At 40.7% G+C, this 21,283-nt stretch overlaps 1 protein-coding gene and 1 long non-coding RNA gene across 2 annotated transcripts in view; one reads left to right on the top strand and one right to left on the bottom strand.

The window, feature by feature from the left end:
• Positions 1-18,572, bottom strand: part of MMP11 (matrix metallopeptidase 11) — a 62,989-nt gene extending 44,417 nt beyond the window's left edge. The window contains exon 1 of the mRNA XM_069745414.1: positions 18,259-18,572. Within this exon, the coding sequence (XP_069601515.1) occupies positions 18,259-18,348 (90 nt within the window). The 5' untranslated portion in view covers positions 18,349-18,572. The remainder of the gene's footprint in view (positions 1-18,258) is intronic.
• LOC138670040 (uncharacterized) lies at positions 5,872-7,530 on the top strand. The gene is made up of 2 exons (XR_011319289.1): positions 5,872-6,859; positions 7,415-7,530. It is a non-coding gene; the product is annotated as an uncharacterized lncRNA (long non-coding RNA).
• Positions 18,573-21,283: the final 2,711 nt, after the last annotated feature.

Genomic DNA, 21,283 nt, shown 5'->3' with positions numbered 1-21,283 from the left:
CGCGTACAGAAGGGAGTGGCGCTTTGGGCGGAGTGGTTTTCCGCTCCGTCCAAAGCGCCATCATTACAGGCCGTGGACATGCACCCTAAGGCTGGCATTTCTCCTAAGTGTTCAGATTTACAATGTGTATAGACTGCCTGGAAAGGAGAGACTGAATAATAACCTCTCTAAAGACCAAAAGACCACCTTTTTGAGAAGACCATCCCTTGTCTTGACCTGATTTGACAGACTTATCTCTATGCTTACTGGACAGCTTCTTTGAGAGAACCACCATTCTAGAAGACAATTTTTCAATGAAATTTTGGGTGGTCCTCTTCAAAACCTTTCACTATAGTAATACAATAATTACTGGACACTGTAGAGGTTTAGGACTACATGATTCCTTCTCCATAATGGGTGGTGCTGTCATCACCAAGTGGCATTTCATTGCAACATACAACAAAAACTTGGTTAGGAGAAGAAATGAGCAATTCTGGTGGCATTGCCTTGGTCCAACATTTGTTTTGGCGCTACGTTGGCAGCCTGATGTCACTACTGTGACCAGCATTCTCAAACCAGTATTTTGGGCACTACTGACGCCTACCAGGCCCCCGAGGTGTCACGCTGAGATGTCATCATGTCGAAAGGGCATAGTAAGCTGCAGAGGAAACCAGGAGGCCGGCCTGAGAATGCTGGATGTAGAAGAGAAAACTGACTGCCACAAAGGACTGGCCATTGGACTCGGGCAGCACACATAGAATTGCTCATCACTACATAGCACCTATTGTAAATGATTGTAGGGCAATGTAGCTCACACAAGGTCACAATCCAGCTGGATAATGTTCCATGGAGAGATTTATTAATTTATTTCACTCACTTATGTAATGTTAGAATGGTGGCTCAGTGGTTAGCACAGCACCCTTGCAGTTCCTCTTGTGTTATATAAAGGATATCCCTGTTGTAAACCAGATGACTATTAAATGGGGCCCATTTATTTATAAGTAAAATATCATAGCATTCATATGGTAACCAGTGGGTAATGAGTGGGTAGAATAGAGGAGTTTAGGGCCGTTATATGCAGCCATACCACTTCTATGGCAGGTCCATTGTGGTATGCATACTCCGAACCAAATATTCTGGCAGGGAATCTCCTGAAAAGCTAATTTTGGGAGTTTTCGGGTGATTCAATGGACCTCAGAGATTTGCAATCTCATCTTTTTCTGGGAGCCTGCGAGACATTCTGGGAGAGTGCGCAAATATGGCCATAAAATGCGGCTTATAGACCAGAAAAATATGTTGCTTTATGTCATGCTATAAGTACAGACCAGTTATGTGTGGTTTTTTTTTAATCTAGAACAGGAACACTATAGAATGAAAAATGTAAAAAAAGAAAACCATGTTTATATATTTTATTTATGGACTACATTAGTGGAAGCAAAAGCTGTAGGCAATAAGATATATCCAAGAAGGTTTTTATTTTTACGGAATAATAACAAGAAATTGTACATGTCATCCGAAGACAACAACCTGTAATGACTTATTATGCTTCTAACTTCTAGTATGTCCTCCTCTGAACATTTTAATCTTTTCTAACCATAATATTTAGAGATACTATTTGAAATACAGTCTAAAAACAGACAAGAGGCTCAAAATACCACAGCAGAGGCCAGATATTTACAAAAATGACTTTTAGAGGAAAAAGAAGAATAATACAATCATTGCAGTGCTTTTGTAAATATGTTTTTTCTTTCTTTTTTTTCCAATTACATACCAATTTAATTGGATAAGTTTAAGATTGAAGCTACAGTGGGTACGGAAAGTATTCAGTATGCCAAATAGCTGCAATGAAACAGTGTGAAAAAGTTAAAGGGGTATTACCGTAATACTTTCAGTACCCACTGTAAATGGAGACACATACCATGCGATTGCATGAGGCTTGTTAAAGTACTTTCACATCCATTTGAAGTACAAGATAAAAAAAAATGGGATTTTCTTGAAAGGTTGAAAGTATCTGTGATGTCTGGCTAATATTATAATTGTTTTAGGAGATAATTAACACTTTAAATAACAATTGTCTTGACATTTGTCATGAATCTCTTGACCATCAAACAAGTGAACCGGCCTCAAGGGGTTTACTGCAACCAACAAAGATATTGATGACCTATGCTTAGAATTGGTCATCACCCAACACCCGGCAGCCACAGGATCAGCTGTGACGGAGACCGACATTGGCTGGCTGTACATAGTATACTGACACTGCACTGTCATACTGTTTAGTGACAAATAAGCTCTTTTTCAACTCAATTGGAGCTGATCTGCTGGTCAGTTAGAAGTGTGATGGAGCGGTGCTGTTCGGTTTACATCCGGCCGCTGATCAGTAGAAGTGCCAGGTGTCGGACCCTCACTATTCTGATATTGATGACCTATTCTAAGGGCGCAGTCGGACAGCCATATAAATCGGACCGAGATACGAACGCAGTTCACGGAGTGGTCAGAGGCTTTCCCAACTCGAGTGTGAACGCTGCATAGAAATTTATGAAGCTGTCATGCTTGGGTCAGGAGAGATGACGCCGGCCAGTCTGTGCACTGCGTTCCGATCTCGCCCTGATTTATACAGCCGTCTGCACACTTAGGGTAGGCCATCAATATCTTTATACTGGAAAAGTGGAAAACCCTTTTAAAAGTAAAAGTAGAATATAATAAAGAGAAGTCAATATACAACTTGGCCTAATATCTATCAGTATGGGCTGAAAAATTTAAAATTCATATCTATTTGTTATGAGGGTAGTGCAAAATTGCTTTATAGTAAGTACAAATGTAATGCGTTTATTTTGTTTAAAATATGTTATTTATGTGATATTACCTTATGATGTGTTTTACCCCAACATAAATAAAGATGTATAAGATATTCTTTACAGGAGTTGTTGTGAATTTTGATGAAAGTTTGCGAGTCTTGTATGTGACTGCGGACTTCTGAGTCCTGACAGCGCGCACACCGCATACTGTCAGGATTCTCTGGTGTCCCCAATGAGAGAGGCCGATCACATGATGGCAAGTGAGCGATTTGTATACATGTGGTTATGTGCCAAATAGATCTGCTGGGCCTCCCTCAATACAAGTGATTGAGTGAGGCCGGACACAGCTGTAGGAATGTAGCCAGAAGTACAAATTGCATACTATATGACCGCTTGCTTTTGCCGGCGACACCGGAGAACCCTGACAGTGTGTGGTGGATTCAGAAGTCTGCAGTCACACAGAGTGGCTGCAGACTTTCATCAGAAGACCATCCAACCCCTTTAAGGCGAGACATACTTTAGTATTTGATGTGCATAGAAGAGTAGTTATTTTTAGTTATGCATGTCAGTACCTGTGTAGTCCAGCTAAAGACAAGAATGATGAGAATACCCATGAGAATTACCTTTAGGCCTTTGAAAAGTCTAATGCAGTAGTTTAGGCTGTAGATAATGTAACTGAAGCCTCCCATAGCAGTTTATATATGTATATAGAATTGTACTGTAGTGATTTAAGGGTCCCTTCATTGGATTTTTTCTTTATTTAAACTGAGAAACTCCTTCTATTGCCCCTGTTCTACTGATACTGGAAAAGGTATTCTTTTTTTTCTGTGCCCCACCGATCCACAGTTTTGCTCCTGGTGATAAAGATGCAAATTTTCCTTTGAAACAACTAGCATATACAACAAAGTATCTCTGTGGGCGTTTGCTTTTTCCCCTTATAACAGAAGTTTTAAGCTATATGCGCAGTTGGGTGAAGGTTACATTTGTATCTTTGGAATGGAGAGGCACAGAAAATAAAATAAAGACTGGTGGAGGATCAGTGGAACAGAAGCAACTGGAAGAGGTACTAATATCCTAATTCTTCACAGATTTTCTGTTGCATGTTGAGTGGTATTTGCTATTGCAGAAAGTAGTACCACATGACTACAGGGTCAGACTTCAACACGGTTAGTTTGTAGTTTGCAACCAAGGACACATCTAGATTTTCATAGAAGCTGTATACCCAAACAGTAAAAAGATTTTTAATTTCATGTAGCTGCCCCTAGAGATTGTGTGTGATAAAGGGAAATTAGATTATGAGTTCAATTAGGGACAAGGACTGGATTAATATGCATTAGATCAATAATAGGCCTGTTCTTAAAGAGGTCATCTCATGTTCATAAATGGTTAAAATTGCAAAGTAACATAGTAACATAGTTATTAAGGTTGAAGGAAGACTTTAAGTCCATCTAGTTCAACCCATAGCCTAACCTAACATGCCCTAACATGTTGATCCAGAGGAAGGCCTCAGAGTCTCTAGCAATTACAATCCACCACGCACTTATCATCCTGTTGAGACCTATATTTCACTAGTTAAGAGGGATGTTGAAGCAGACCTGAAATCCATTCAAAAAGGCTCCATACGTATACATAGAAATTTGTCTGTTATAGAAAAAGATGCATTGAGAAATTTGAAAGAGAACAAGCGGATAGTGATTAAACCCGCCGATAAAGGGGGGGTCCATAGTGGTCATGGATAAATCACATTACACATCTATCATACAGTCACAGTTGAATGATAGAACCACATATCAGTCAATTGATCGAGATCCTACTTTTGATGTAGCAAGGGAGATACGTTTGATTATAAAAACATATAAAGAAAAAGGTACGATTGACGCCAAATTAAGTGAATATCTCATCAATACCCAACCGATGATACCTGTATTTTACGTATTGCCAAAGGTGCATAAGGACTTAATGAATCCACCAGGACGACCTATTGTGGCGTCAACTAATTCCCTTCTTTCTCCCCTGGCCATCACATTGGATCGTATTCTTACTCCCCTGTTACATAATATTTCTTCATATCTCAAAGACACAACAGATTTTCTATCTAAATTGCACGCCATCACTCCCGTGGTTTCTGGGTGCACACTCGTCACGTTAGACGTGAACAGTTTATATACGTGTATCGATCATCAAAGAGGTATTGCAGCGGTTCAATGGTTTTTGACAGAACATACTGATTTTTCCCCTGATCAGCTTCAGTTTTGTGTGGATTTACTATCCTTTGTGTTACACAAAAACTTCTTTATGTTTGGCGATCAGTATTACATACAAAGAACTGGGACAGCCATGGGTTCGAACATGGCACCGCCATATGCAAACATTTTTATGGCAGCTTTTGAGGAAACTTATGTTTATACACATCCGTTATTTCAAACACATTCTGTATACTGGAAACGGTATATAGATGATGTTTTTATGATTTGGAGGGGGGGAGAGGATCTTCTCCTTCGGTTCGTAAGTGACATTAACACCTGTGTTCCTAATTTGTCATTTTCCATGCAAAAAAGTAATGTATCCATTAATTTTTTGGACACAATGATTACATTAGAAGCTGACGGAAATCTTGATGTGGACCTGTACTGTAAACCAACTGATAAGAACAGTTTGTTGCATTATAGTAGCTGTCACCCTCGACATGTCAAGCAGTCTTTACCTATTTCTCAATATCATCGGTTATCACGGATTGTCTCTAATGAGGAGAAGCAGGCGATACGACATCATGAAATGTCAGTTAAATTCCTACAGCGTGGGTATCCTTTAAGAACACTTCAAAAGGCGACAAATAATATTAGGAACAACAGGGTGAATTTGGGGAGACAAAGAATACCTTTTGTCAGCACGTTTCATCCATATCTTTATAAGATAAAAAACTGTGTCTTACGTCACTGGGATTTGTTGGGTAAAGCATATCCGGGCATCCCGGAATTTAATGACACTCCCATCATGTGTTACAAAAAACCCTCGAATCTCAGAAATCTTTTGGTTAAGGCTGACATTGGGTCCGATAAATCCCCATTACACACAAAGGACTCTTTCTACACAGAAGCGAGGTACGTTTCCTTGTCTTCATTGTTTTCAATGTTCTAACATCACGAAGGGAGAGACCTTCTCACACCCCCGATCCGGAAAAATTTTCAATATAAATGGCTTTTTCACATGCAATTCCTCTTATGTCATATATTTGATTAAGTGTCCATGCGGTCTCGGGTATGTTGGGGAGACTTCCCAGCATATCCGGGACCGCATATCCCAACACAAGTCTACCATCAGGTGTCAAAAGCTAATGCTACCTATTCCAGCACACTTTGCTGCTGCTGGACATAATGTGTCTCAACTTAAATATCAGGTCATAGAGAGTGTAGCATTACCTAGACGGGGAGGTGATAGGATCAAGAGACTTAAATCCAGGGAATCTTTTTGGATTTTCACATTACAAACACTGGAACCGTGGGGACTGAATAGGGAGTATGAGATCAGTTATTGAATATATTTTGATTATACGTCACAGTGTTTAATAAGTAGGCTGTATGTATATGTATATATATTTGAGTCATTTATTTTTTCTTTTTTATCTTTTCTTTTTCATAGGTTCCTTGATGTATAGGTATGTATCCCCTAAATGAGCGCTTATCTCCTCTTCTTTGGTTTTTTTCTTCCCTTCTTCTCTTTTTATTTTCCTGTTAATATTCTTTGTTTCCTTTCCTCTCATATAGTTTTGCACTACTTAGCGTCAGCATTTTATCTTTTATTCTCCTAGTTCTTTTGATTCCGGTACTATATGAGCGACGCTTTATATGTCTGTGCCTGCGTGGCTTTCTCTCCCTTCTGCTTTACTATATCACTCGGCTTCTCCCGGTGCCATGGTTACGACACATGAGTACTTCTCCTCTCTCTTGTTCGGCTTTTTCCGGGATGACTCGGCTTCACCACATGTGACTGACCGGAGATTACATCAGTGCCCTATATAAGGTCCTTCTACACACTGCTCCATTACTGCTCGGGGAGGCCTTTTCTTATCTTGTTCACCACTAAAGGTATTTATCTTTCACAGCACGCTGAGGCTTGTTTATTTGTTCATTGTTGGTGGTCTTTTTCTTTTTTTCTCCCGGGGACCTCTGGCTCATTATGGGGATACATCGCTACTAACTTTCGTGTGTTTATTTATATCCTTATAGCTTATGTGCTATACATTTTGTGCAGGATTTGTATATTATAGAGCGACTATATACATTTGTACCTCCCCATTCTTATTTTTTCACGGCTCTGACCTCTATTGGGGTGATTATAGACATTTAGTTATTTATTGATTTATTTACCCATTATTTTCTCTTTAGGTTCATTTGGAACCATGCATCATTTATTGTCCTGCCTTCAAGGCCTATATTATGTGAACACCTGGTTTTATGATTAATTTGATAAATGGATATCATATTTACTTTTTTCCATGGTGTTGATTTTGAGAGTTCAGATACATATATGGACTACCAGTATTTTTGTTGATGTTATGTAATAACAGTTCTTGATTTATTATCTGTATTTTCATAGTATACAATTTATTTATGTTGTATTTTTTGTTTTTATTTGTATAGATTGTACCCTTGATAAAGACCTTTTCACGGTCGAAACGTTGGGAAAATCTCTCATTATACTTTGTTTCATGGCTGTGAACCCCCAGAATTAATGAATAAAATTGCATCATTGTGAATTGAAGACAAGACTTTTCTCACCTTTTTTATGTGTGCTGGAGGTTGTTCTATTCTATTGACTTTATTTTTTTCCTCCTAAGCACCTACTTGTATTGAGTGCAAAGTGATCCTGATTATTCATACTGTTCTTAAAGAGGTCATCTCATGTTCATAAATGGTTAAAATTGCAAAGTAACATAGTAACATAGTTATTAAGGTTGAAGGAAGACTTTAAGTCCATCTAGTTCAACCCATAGCCTAACCTAACATGCCCTAACATGTTGATCCAGAGGAAGGCAAAAAAAAAAAAAAACATGTGGCAAACAGTAAACTCCACATTGGGGGGGAAAGATTAAAACAAGCAAATTTTCAATCTACTCATTGGTAATCCTGCAGTCTATCAAAGTGGCTGGTTTCGTAGGCAAGGAGCATGCATATGGAAGCGACTTGCTGTACAGCTTGCAAGTGCCTCTCTGAAGCTGTCTGGATCGCTGCATCTGCCCAGCTTCAGTGTCCAGTGTTCGCTCATCTCTACTCCCATATTTCTTAGGCAAAGCTGTGTCTGGGAGCAGCAGCATCGGACAAAGTATAGTTCAGACCTGCGATCTGTAGCACGTCTGTTATGAATAGGTAATTCAGAACCACAATGGACCTTGAAGTTCAGAGCACACAAGTGACCTGACAAAAACCACAAAACATAGGACGAGCTCTGAGACGTGGAAACTCTGCTGACCGCAATCCCTAAACCTATCAAACCACACTAGAGGTAGCCGTGGATTGCGCCTAACGCTCCCTATGCAACTCGGCACAGCCTGAGAAACTAGCTAGTCCTGAAGATAGAAAAATAAGCCTACCTTGCCTCAGAGAAATTCCCCAAAGGAAAAGGCAGCCCCCCACATATAATGACTGTGAGTTAAGATGAAAATACAAACACAGGGATGAAATAGATTTAGCAAAGTGAGGCCCGACTTACTGAATAGACAGAGGATAGGAAAGATAGCTTTGCGGTCAACACAAAAACCTACAAACAACCACGCAGAGGGGCAAAAAGACCCTCCGCACCGACTAACGGTACGGAGGTGCTCCCTCTGTGTCTCAGAGCTTCCAGCAAGCAAGCAAAACCAAAAAAACAAGCTGGACAGAAAATATAGCAACAAAAGTAACACAAGCAGAACTTAGCTTATGCTGAGCAGACAGGCCACAGGAACGATCCAGGAGGAAGCAAGACCAATACTAGAACATTGACTGGAGGCCAGGATCAAAGCACTAGGTGGAGTTAAATAGAGCAGCACCTAACGACTTAACCTCATCACCTGAGGAAGGAAACTCAGAAGCCGCAGTACCACTCGTGACCACAGGAGGGAGCTTGATCACAGAATTCACAACACACGTCACCCTCTGTCAAGCAGGAGGCAGAAGAGCAGTGCGCTCCTGAAGATCCAAGATGAGTACACCACTTTAAATAAATTTTGGCCACTGAAGTAATTTGCCCTAAAAATATTTCCCGTACCATAACCTTTCACTGTATACACACTATATACACATGTTTTTGAGCTTTTATTGAAAATCATACTTTGCCTAGATATCCATCCAAACTAACCCTTAGATCAGGGTCACAAAACTATAGATTTTCTCATCCGAGAGAATTGGATTGATTATGCTAATGACCCTATGAAAGAACTCTGATCAGAATTTGATCCGAGTGTCAGCATAGCGTGATCCTCTTCTCTTGGATGAGAGAACTGTCGCACACTGTGAAGAGAAGACGGAGAACACAATTTCTCCATCTTCTCCATTGTGTGAGTCAATAGAAATGGGACTGTACTTAGATGTTACGCGAGTACAATCCGATGTTTTCAACGCACCCATAGCCTTGCTTGGGTGAGTGGCATCTGATTCAGAGTTTTTGTCACTGACAGATTTTGTCAGTGAAAAAAATCCTGCATCAGCACTGCCCCATTGAAAAACATTGGTTTGAGTGCTATCCAATAAAAAACTGATGGCACTCATACGATGTATACGGCGGTGTGAGCGAGCCCTTAAACTTCTACAGAAATGAATGTGATTGACAATATAGCCAAAAAGTGACCGCAAACTGTTGATGACCATAGACTGTGGTAACTCGATTCCCAGCTATCAAAACCAGATCAGCCTGTGTAATATGAGCAACTTTAGCTGCCCTTATTATTAGCTTTGTTTTTTCACCGGAAGGCAAACACATTTCTATATGGATATTGCCAGTTGTGAATGAATGGTTTTGACACGCTTGGCTTTCCATCTATTCTCTGGGGTTTACAGCTCGACTATGGTAAACAGTCTGTATTTGTACTATTTGACCCGAAGGCCTTAATTTTGCCTCAGGATTCAGACCATTAAACACTTTAAGCTCTTGACTAACCGTCTCCCTCCTTCTTTGACATCACCACTTATCAGTGTCTGAAGACATCCGTGACTCAAATTCAAAGTCACCTGGAGACAGGTAAGGGGTAATTAACCTTCCATATACAAAAGCGAGACAGGATGAATAACAGACTGTCCTCTGAGCTCCTTAGGTCTCTGTATCCTTGGGTCACATAAATTATTGTGTGCAACAGAGATCACAGTATCCTTCAGTTCACCCGAGGAAGCAGCACTCTCTATCTCTGTCTCTGCTCTCCAGTCAAACCATCCGCACATGCTTATTGCTTTAAAGAAGGAGGCTAAAAGGCTGTCTTCTACAGGAATGGGCACTACTAAAGTCCTAGTGCCTAATGCCTATGTATTCCAAGAAAATTCTTCAATTTTCTTCAGAAAATACTATTGTTCTTAAAGCTCACGGTAATAATATTGTGATACATTTTCTTCCGTTTTGGATAATCTTATCCAGTTCAGAAATACATTTGTTAATAGCATTGAACCGAGGAGGAGAGGCTTTTTTTAAATTTTATACCATAGAAGATCAAATCATACATGTCTAAGTATCATAAGCAAGAACATGTAATGATGTTCTATGCAATCAATCAATAACACTTGTGTCAGCTATTGCTATGTGCAATGGTCATTTATCACCGGATTCAAATCTGACCTAGTGGCAACATTATGTAGTCATACTATTAATAAGTTGTGGTCTGCTGCTTGAAATGTTTTTCCGATCTTAAACTACAAGTCTGCAGTCACTATATGTAATCCTTACATCGCATGTACTGCATACTGTGAGGATTTCCCGGTGTTGACGCCTGGAGTGGCGGTCGTGTGACCACAAGGATGTGATTTGCATACATCCGCTCACGAGCCGACTAGATGGAAGTTGCCTCACTCAATGCAAGTGTATAGAGTGCGGCTGGATAAAGTCTAGTCAGCATGTGGCTGGAAGTATGCATATTGCATACTTGAAGTCTCATGACTTCACTCCTGGCACCAGAGAATCCTCACAGCGTGCAGTACGTGCGATGCAAGGATTTACAAGTCTGCACTCACATATACTGACTGCAGACTTGTAGCTTAAGACTGGACAACTAATTTAAAGAGGATCAGTCGCCAGGTCAAAAGTGGCCAGTTTTCCTCTTATTTTATTCATTTTGATCCCCTAAGTATTCCTTTTATTAAATCCTCCATACGGTTCCAGAGATATTTGCCTTTTTATCTAGTGCTAACATTACAAGCGGGCGTTCATTGTATAATAATTATGCAGAGTCGCATAACGAGATGCCCCCAGAGAATCCTGTGAGCTGCGCCCCATTAGTTACAAACATAAAAATTAGCATTAAATAAAAGAAGCTTATATCTCTTGAACTGTATAGTGGATTTAAAACAAAACGATACAACACAACAAACTGGAATACTCAGGGGAGAAGCAGGAATATAATAAAAGCTGGCCATTTTTGACCTGGTGATAGGTCCTCTTTAAAGAGGTTCTCCAAAACATAAATGTGAATTTTAATATTAATGGATAACTATGTAATTTAAAGAAAAAAAAAATAGCACAACTTTTCTAATCTACTTCAATTAAAAATTCTTTACTGTTCCCTCTCCGCTCTATTTTTCTGTGTTTTTTTTGCATCACATGACATTTTGTTTGAGTCTCTAGCATGCACACGAATATTCCCAAACGGGATGTCACCAGAGTGGCGCAGCGACACCACCCTGAAAGGGATGTAATCAGGGACATCTTTTTTAGGGGATGAGCTAGTCTATAGTTGTTGCTATAGTGAGCATGCGCTGTTTGCCGGTTCTGACGCATGCTCAATATGCGCCCCTGTTTGCCGCTTTATTTACTTTCAATGTGCACTGACAGTGCGCTTCCCTGCTGGCTATAAAGGAACTCTCTTGCTGGCTCATGACTTGTCTTTATAGCTGGAAGGAGAGTGCACAGTCAGTACACATTGAAAGTAACAGAGCTGTGAGCGCATACTGAGCATGTGTCGGAATTGACAACCAGCACATGCTCAGTATAACAGAGACTAGTACAGAAAACACTAGCCCAGCCCCTAAAAAGAACATCCCTGAAGAGGTCTCATTCAGGGTGGAGACTGTAGCGAAGGCAGTGACTGCAGCACCAGCCGCCTGATGACGTCTCATCTAAGAATCAGCAGTGGACAACACGTCATCAGAAAAAAAAAATCACAGATAGGAAGTTAGAGTAGAAAAGGAACAATAGGGAATTTTTAATCCAAGGACCTTATTAAAGTGCTTCGTTTTTTGGGGTCAAATAATTAGAAAGTATTGTTAAATTCACTTTTAGGTTTCAGACAGGCAGCTTCACATGGAAAAAAATATGCAAAGTAGTTCCTATAACACTAGGTTCCCGAAACAGGAACATGGATTACACAGACTTATGTCAGACTGCCATTTGCCTAGTTACAGTATACGAATTACAGCCATTCATGATGCTTTTTCTAAATTGGCCGAATATTTTATTTACAAATGTAGCTGTCTACAAATAATTTATAAATGACTGGTTGCATTCTGTATAAATGCCAAGAGTATCACAGGCTGGATAGGCCAATTTATGTGCATACTGATGGCCAGCTGCAGTGAAAGCAGGTGTTTTTTGCAAACACTATATAAGTGCTGAGGATATTTTGGAAGCCCCATAACTGTTAGTTATTGCCATTTCCAGCACAGATGCTTCTTATTTTAGATGTATATTGTTTGTGAGACAAAATTTAAAGGAGCACTCCTGGAAAATGTTGTACTTTATGTATGGCCAGTACAGTGCAGGAGCAACTGTGCATCACACAGGGATTCTTTCCTTGATGTATACTGAGCGTAATCAGGTCTGATTCTTAGATATTTTGACTCAACCCAAAGGAATAACTATAACTGCACAAAAAAAATTGACATTCTGCAATACCAAAAACTACTGTATGTACTTCTCAAAATCATTTTTTTAGATAGTTACTATATCTCCATTTGTCTGTTCTTGCTAAACTTCAGTGAGTTAGTGAGAGGTCTAGTAAGGCATATTTACCTTTTATGACGGATCAATCACCAGATTTCACAATATAACCTGCATCTATTATTAAATAGATCTCTTAGACCTGATGATGTTGGTTCACTTACATTGAAAATCCATGACAAAATGTTTGCACAAGCCTTTTGAAGGTTTTCCTTCCTGACATTTAAATTAGGATTTTAGGAGTCCAGACTAACTTCATGCTCATCTTAGTATCAGGATTATACACTCATTCTGATGTGAATTTTCCAAGAAAGAAGCCTCATTAGCCATATGAGATCTATTTAGTAATGCATGCAGATTATATTTTGTTATGCACCTGACCTGGTCCATGAGACTTTCTTGTGGTCCATGTCAGGCTTTGCAAGTAGCCCGGTGTGCTCTCATATGTTGGATTTCCTAGGCCTTTATTTAAGCTTCCCAACACACACCTGTATCTTTGTATTATATTAAGACTTTCTAATAACTCTTTTAGTTGGTCTGTGCACAGTTCCTGTCCACAGACTCCAGGACATCTCCTGGTTGCTTGTGGTTCCCAGTCCCTGAGATACTTGTCTGCAGCTTCCACTAACCCTACAGCCTATCAGTGGTCTTCAGGACTTCACTTGTCTGCAGCTTCCAGTATTCTGCTACCTGTTAGTGTTCTTCAGGGCTTGTCTGTAACTTCCAGTAATGCTGCTACCTGTCAGTGGTCTTTAGGACTTCATGTGTTTGTCTGCAGCCTCCAGTAACCATGCTATTTGTCAGTGCTCTCCAAGACCCAGTTTAGATTTTGTTTAACTCTACATGTCTCCCTGAGGCTTCCAAGACGTCTTCTGTCCACTTGCGACTCCCAGGACCCCTTTAAGACTTTCAGTTTGACTGTGTCTGCCTGCAGCTTCCAGGGCATCTCTTGCCTGCTTACAGCATCCTGGACCCTAGTAAGGCTTTCAATTTGCCTCTATGTGTCTGCTTGCAGCTTCCTGGATGTCTCCTGTCCGCTTACAACTTCTAGGCACCCTTTAAGACTTTAAGTTTGCTTCCATTAACTTTGCTATCAGTTTCTTGCATACAACACTTGCCTGCTGCACCAACGCTAGTGGCTCATGATCCCACCAGGATTTTTAATTTAGAGGATCCACCTCACCTAATGTGCCACGCTTTCTGTCACACGTTTCCAGATTACATTGCAGATAAAGCACAAACAAATCAAAGAAGCCCAACTTTTATAATCTAAAATTGTGTCTACATTCCTGGTAATAGAGGAGAGTGAAGGGGGTTAATACCAGCAATCCTGGACTGGTGGTCGAGGGCACTAAGGGGGTTAATTAATGATCTTCCTGATCACTGAGGCAGGAGCCAGGGAGTCTGACAGGCACAGGTTCTCCCAGAACAAGTGGAGTTTAAAGCTGCACAACCACAGCTTAGAAGGAACAATAGTCTATTGCCTTGCCTACTTTAATTAATCAGTTTTGGGTGTGTGCTCTTTGGCGTGGGTTAAGACCTAATTTTTCTAAAGAACTAATTTTTCTAAACTGCTTGTTTCATTAAGATTTTGGTTTAATTTTTAATTTACATGAAAACCTTTGGTAAACTCCAACTTTGCAAGGTTCTTAGAGAGTAAAGAAGAAAAGCAATAAGTGACTCCCATATGGTGCCATAGTGTTATGCAATTCCAGAATTATTTATGCCATGGAGTGTACAGATAAACAGTGCATACATTAACTGGAGAGAACCACATATTTACTGAACAGAGGGTCTAGTGAGTGTCTTAAGTGATATAATACAAACCACTCTGCGCACACAGACCAAATATTGCACACATAGTAAATTAAAGCCATATTGTACCCACATGGTGCCATAGAGTGCCAAGGGCACCAAATTGTCCATACTTTGTTCTAATATATGCACATAGACAGGTACGGACTGGGGCTGAAATTCAGCCTCGGCATTTGAAGTCACACAGGCCCATGTTGTCCCCGTCCCCAAGAACCAGATGGGATATATTACTAATATTTCCCTGGATGGAGGAAAGGAAGATTTACTACAAGACCAATATGTCTAATGATACCTATGGCCTGCTGGGGTAAGTGACGGAGTCAGTCACTTTGTGCTCCATCACAACTCTTAACAGTATGGGAGTCTTGAGAACACCGATTCTGTCAACGACGTAGCAGACAAGGCAGCCCATGAACAGACAGGCCCTTCTGGCAATTGCCAGATGGCCAGTCCGGCCCTGCACATAGCACAGTACTGTGTCCACTTGGCTTGTACATAGTGTAAAAGTGCCAAAGTATCGAAAAACTGTGTCCAAATAGTTCCATACTTTGTCCAAAAAACAGTGTAAATTTTTCTCAGTGATCTAACCAAACATCTCATTGTTTCTGGAACAAAAAATAATTCTTGGGTGGCATGGTGGCTCAGTTGTTACCACTGTTGCTTTACAGCACTAGGATTCTGGGCTGAAATCCCACCAAGGACAGCTTCTGCAAAGAATTTGTATGTTCTCCACGTGTTTGCATGGTTTTTGTCCCACACGCCAAAGACCTACTGATAGGGAATTTAGATAGTGAGCCTCAACGGGGACAGTGATGATAATGTCCGTAAAGTGCTGTAGAATTAATGGCGCTATATAAGCAAGTCATAAAAATAATTCTTCATTACTGTATAAAAGAGTTTTGCTAGTAATGTGGTGGTGACAGCACTTTGTTGACTAGGCTGAACAGGAAAGGGTACATCTAGAAAGCTAAAATACAGTGGGGTGTAGGATATTTTGGTTACATGTACACCCAATGGTCTGTGTGACAATTCGAAGAGTTATAATAGGAGCTACAGTATATTGGGTGTCAAACCCCTTCATCAAGATTTAGCTAAGAAACTGTTGAACCAAATTTTTAACAACTTGACAGAAGAGGATATACCAACGACTTAGATGTACATGTACCGTTTTTTCCATGGAAGAGTAAATACGGCCAACGGTCGTTGACTTAATCGCATCCACAATGCCCTTCATAAAGTCATATTCGTCATCTTTGTGATCGGTATACATGTCAGTTCACTTCTAGTAAATACACAGTCTGTCCTAAACATTGGTTTAGTCAACAATACATCTCTGTCCGGTGAGTCAGTGCTGTAACAACAACAACAACATTCACCATTGGATGCCTCTATTTTAGATTTCTTGTTTATTCTTTCATAGACCAGAAAGTCATGAGAAATTCTAGCTTTGTTCGTAGCTTTTTTTAAATATTAGAACTGTACTCTATAATATGCTACTATGTCCCGCTCTCCTCCATCAGCCACTGCCTGCACTGAACTTTCAATCTCTGCAATGTTTTTAGATCCTGTTTATACAGTGGATAAACATTTCAAAAGATCGGAAATAACTCCGAACAAGAATGCAAATTCCATCTGGGCAAGCTCTTGTTTGGCTCCTGTTGCTGCCACCAAATTGTCAACTGGAGTTCTACTTTCTAGGCAGCACTACAGATGTCACTGTAGAAGATTGCAGGCGGTGGGTGACACAGGAGTCTTAGGTACCGTGGTGGGTGACGCAGCAGTCTTAGGTACCGCGGTGGGTGACACAGCAGTCTTAGGTACTGCTACATTGTACTTCAATTGGGAACTATACTCTTTCTTCTGGCCATGAGTCCAGCCCATTAAATCAGTTGTGACTCCTCCTATTGCTACTTCTTTACCTAGTGGTCTTCATATGCATAAAAGATGCCCTTCTTTGTCCTACACACCACCTTGGCATACATAACCACACTGTGAGACAATGTAATATAGCAGGAATATACCAGAATCCAAGGTCCCAACTGCTACTGTGTGAGCATGAAACAATCTCCTGTATTCTTTAGGTATAGGCTAATACATCATACAAGTAATAAGCCGGCTTGGTGAATGAGACAATTGTATACAGTCTTTCCAGAATTTTCATCACATGACTGGGTTTCAATTTAAATCCCCATGAAGGCAAAAGGGTTTACAGCTAAAAAAAATGGTTTCTGTGTATGCAAAAATCTGTCATTATATACACTGTGCTTAACCCTCATATGTAAAAGAAAAAAAAATGCCAGCCTGCAGATTCCAAATCGCAGGCAGCTGACAGCACAGAAACACGACATCCCTTATACAAACAGTGTCCGCCAGAGTCATCCTATGGCTGTCACACTCATCCAATCAGATAATCATCATCACACTGCTAAAGGCCTACAGCACATTCTTCCCAGGTGGGAACATGTGCAGGACAATCTTATACATATCTGTGATTACTTCAATGTGGCATAATCTCCAAAGTGCCTATGAGGAGCACCCCGAGCATGCCACATTGGCACCTCCACAGCATTGCAGTCTACACACTGTATGACTAGGTACACTTAGCTATTTGTTCTTAGTGGTGCAATTTTATAAAATGTAGCACTCCCAAATCTGCTATCTAATAATGCACATGCCATCCTTTCTGGTAACTTTAGTAACGATGCCCATGCCCATCCATGCTGATAAATTTACTAACAATGCCCATGCCATCCATTCTTGTAAATTTACTAACAATGCCCATGCCATCCATTCTAGTAAATTTACTAACAATGTCCATGCCATCCATTCTAGTAAATTTACTAACAATGTCCATGCCATCCATTCTAGTAAATTTACTAACAATGCCCATGCCATCCATTCTAGTAAATTTACTAACAATGCCCATGCCATCCTTTCTGGTAAATTTACTAACAATGCCCATGCCATCCTTTTTTGGCTAAATTACTAACAATGCCCATGCCATCCATTCTGGTGCATTACTAACAATGCCCATGCCATCCATTCTTGTTAAATTACGAATAATGCCTTTGCCATCCGTTCTGGCGCATTACTAATAATGCCCATGCTATCCTTTCTGGTGAATTTACTAACGATGCCCATGCCATCCGATCTGGTGCATTACTAATAATGCCCATGCCATCCTTTCTGGTACATTACTAACAATGCCCATGCCATCCGGTCTGGTGAATTTCATACAAGCATGAAGTGCACCTGAGGTGCCACCCTACACAACACTTGTGTCATATTTGTCATCTGGTAAGACAATGAATAGAATACCGTAATTTAGAAACAACTCTAAATCTGAGATCTAAGATACCAAGATACAAGCTGCGATTAAAATGAAGAACGCCAAGTACAAGAAGACAACTCATGCAAATAAACTGCTGGCTCAGCACATAGCACGATGTGTGAACTCATCCTACAGAACAGAACTGTGAAATATATTGGGTACATGTGAAGAAATACAGAATGACAAGAAACTGTGCTGAACATATCTTGTGTGTCTGTAGCTCACCTGGCTATTGTGCTTGGAGTTCTTCTGAGGTAAAGTTGCTGTTTGTGCCCCTAGTAGGCATAGGGCAGATAGGATGAGGAGGGGATGCATCCTCAGGGCAGGGCACAGGTTGTCAGTAGAGGTAGTGCTACTGTCTGGGCTGCAGACTCTTTGTTCTTTCTTTGTCTCTTCTTCTTTCTGTGCCTCCTCTCCTCTATGTGAATGTGTGGAGGAGCTGCCTGGTGCCTGTGTCAGTGAGCAGAGAATCCCTGCTGGGGATTTATACTCCTCTGTGCCTTTTGTTCTCTTCACTTTTATGGCCTGAAGTGACACATCTGAACAGAATCACGTGCTAAATGTTTGGGAAGGAGAGACACAGAGGGGTTGACTAAGGAGAGGGGTTCACTGGAGAGGAGGAGGGAGACGTTAATCTCCTTCCCATAAACAAAAAAAAAATGAAGAAAGAAGTCTAAGGACTTTACTGAAAGTTTACACTGTGGTGTGTTACTGGTGTTACTGTAATGTGGGGCTTCAGATACATAACAAACACAAAGAGAGAGCTACAAATACATTATGAACTTGTCAAACAATTTCAAGTTATGGAATTTGTGGCTTGGTACTACATAAAGCCCTCATAAAATACTGATTGACGTACCCCACTGAATCAATGTATTGAGAACTGCCAGAAACTGAGTTTCAGCCAAGTAAAAAAAAAATTGACAAGACTGTATGACTAATTTTATTGCTTCCCAACAAGATTAGAGGCAGTAGAATGGCCTTGATGCTACTCATTTTTGCTAGATCTATTCACTAAGCAGACTTCAGATTTCTCCCCCAATGTCTATGGACTATATATGACCAGCTTTATATTTATAAGATTGGTTGGTCACGTTAGGGGGGCACTTGCTGAACCTGGGTCTTGTCATTCAGAATGTGGGGAGTCCACAATTTAGCCCAGAACTAACACTCATTCCTAGTAGATCTGACACGGTCAAAATTTTGGTCAAAGTTTCTGCCCGCTCTTTCTAGGACCGATTTTTGGGGGAACAAGAATGCAAATGTTTTTAGATCCTGTTTATACGGTGGATAAACATTTCAAAAGATCGGAAATAACTCCGAACAAGAATGCAAATTCCATCTGGGCAAGCTCTCCTTTGGCTCCTGTTGCTGCCACCAAATTGTCAACTTGTGTTCTACTTTTTAGGCAGCACTACAGATGTCACTGTAGAAGTCTTGAAGGCGGTGACACAGCAGTCTTGGATACCACTACATTGTACTTCAATTGAGAACTATACTCTTTGAAGTGTCAGCCATAAGGCCACTAAGTGGCCATGTGACATGCCATTCTCGAGGATGGTTTACAGAGGTCCAGCAACTGGCCCAGGACTGGGATTGGGAAGCGGTCAGTTGACCACTGTTTAGTATATGTCATTGTGTGCGCAGTGACCTGAAAAGAAGAAAAGTTGTTGGACTCTCTCTCCAATATTATATATCTGCTTGGTTAATACATTACTATATTTATTCGGATAATAAGAGGTTTATTTTATGACTTAATTAAAGTTAATAGTTAAGCAGTTTTCAATAAAAAAAAAATATTTAAGAGGCATTGGCAAAACATAATCCACACTAAACTTATCTTGGAATATCTTCAGCAATCTGTGGCGTATGTTAGGCTTCATTCAGATGTCTGTTTTCACATGTTCCATATGTGGTTTTCACGGATAACACGCATACCCATTAAAGTCTATGGAGCTGTTCACATGTCCGTGTTTATTTGTGAATCGTGTGCAAAAAGTTCACGGAGATATGTTTTTGATTGGAGTCACAGAAGAAAAGTACCAATACAAGTCTATGTGTCGATGAAAATCACAGACAACAGACAGATGGCAGTATACCATTCGTGTGCTGTCTGAGCATTAATGAAATGAATAGGAGAAGGTTTGTCATTTATTTATCCATGCGAGAAAATCACTAACCAAACACTGATGGTAAAAACTGACACTGACAAAAAAAGGATTCAAAACACTGATGACTCGTGGACTTTTTTGTGTACCAGAAAAATCACAGATGTATGAATGAGCCTATACAGTGCTCCCATAAATTGGAATTATCACTTGGAAAAGGTTGACCTCACATAGTGTAATCTGAGCGCAGTAGCAGACCTGTTAATCTCTTAGGGTACCGTCACACTATACGATTTACCTACGATCACGACCAGCGATACGACCTGGCCGTGATCGTAGGTAAGTCGTAGTGTGGTCGCTGGGGAGCTGTCACACAGACAGCTCTCCAGCGACCAACGATGCCGAGGTCCCCGGGTAACCAGGGTAAACATCGGGTTACGCGCTTAGTAACCCGATGTTTACCCTGGTTACCAGCGTTAAAAAAAACAAACAGCACATACTTACATTCCGGTGTCTGTCCCTTGCCGTCTGCTTCCCGCACTCACTGACTGCCGGCCGTAAAGTGAAAGCACAGCACAGCGGTGACGTCACCGCTCTGCTCTGCTTTCACTTTACGGCCGGCAGTCAGTGAGTGCAGGAAGCAGACGGCAAGGGACCTGACGGACACCGGAATGTAAGTATGTGCTGTTTGTTTTTTTTCACATTTACGCTGGTAACCAGGGTAAACATCGGGTTACTAAGCACGGTCCTGCGCTTAGTAACCCGATGTTTACCCAGGTTACAAGCGAACGCATCGCTAGATCGGTGTCACACACACCGATCCAGCGATGACAGCGGGAGATCCAGCGACGAAAGAATGTTCCAAACGATCTGCTACGACGTACGATTCTCAGCAGGATCCCTGATCGCTGCTGCGTGTCAGACACAGCGATATCGTATGGATATCGCTGGAACGTCACGAATCGTACCGTCGTAGCGATCGAAATGGCACTGTGTGACGTACCCTTAGTACAAACGGGCACAGCAGGTGTCTACTTGTCTATTTGTACTGTGAGAGAGGAAGCATCACATAGTTGTAAGATTTCTCTTCCAAATGCAAATTTGCCTAATCATTCCAAATTATGGAGCCCAGAATGACCAGC

The sequence above is a fragment of the Ranitomeya imitator genome, chromosome 1 (assembly GCF_032444005.1).
Source record: "Ranitomeya imitator isolate aRanImi1 chromosome 1, aRanImi1.pri, whole genome shotgun sequence".
Taxonomy (NCBI): Eukaryota; Metazoa; Chordata; class Amphibia; order Anura; family Dendrobatidae; genus Ranitomeya; species Ranitomeya imitator.
Note: the sequence above shows the minus strand (reverse complement) of the source record. Positions and strands in the feature narration are given on the sequence as shown.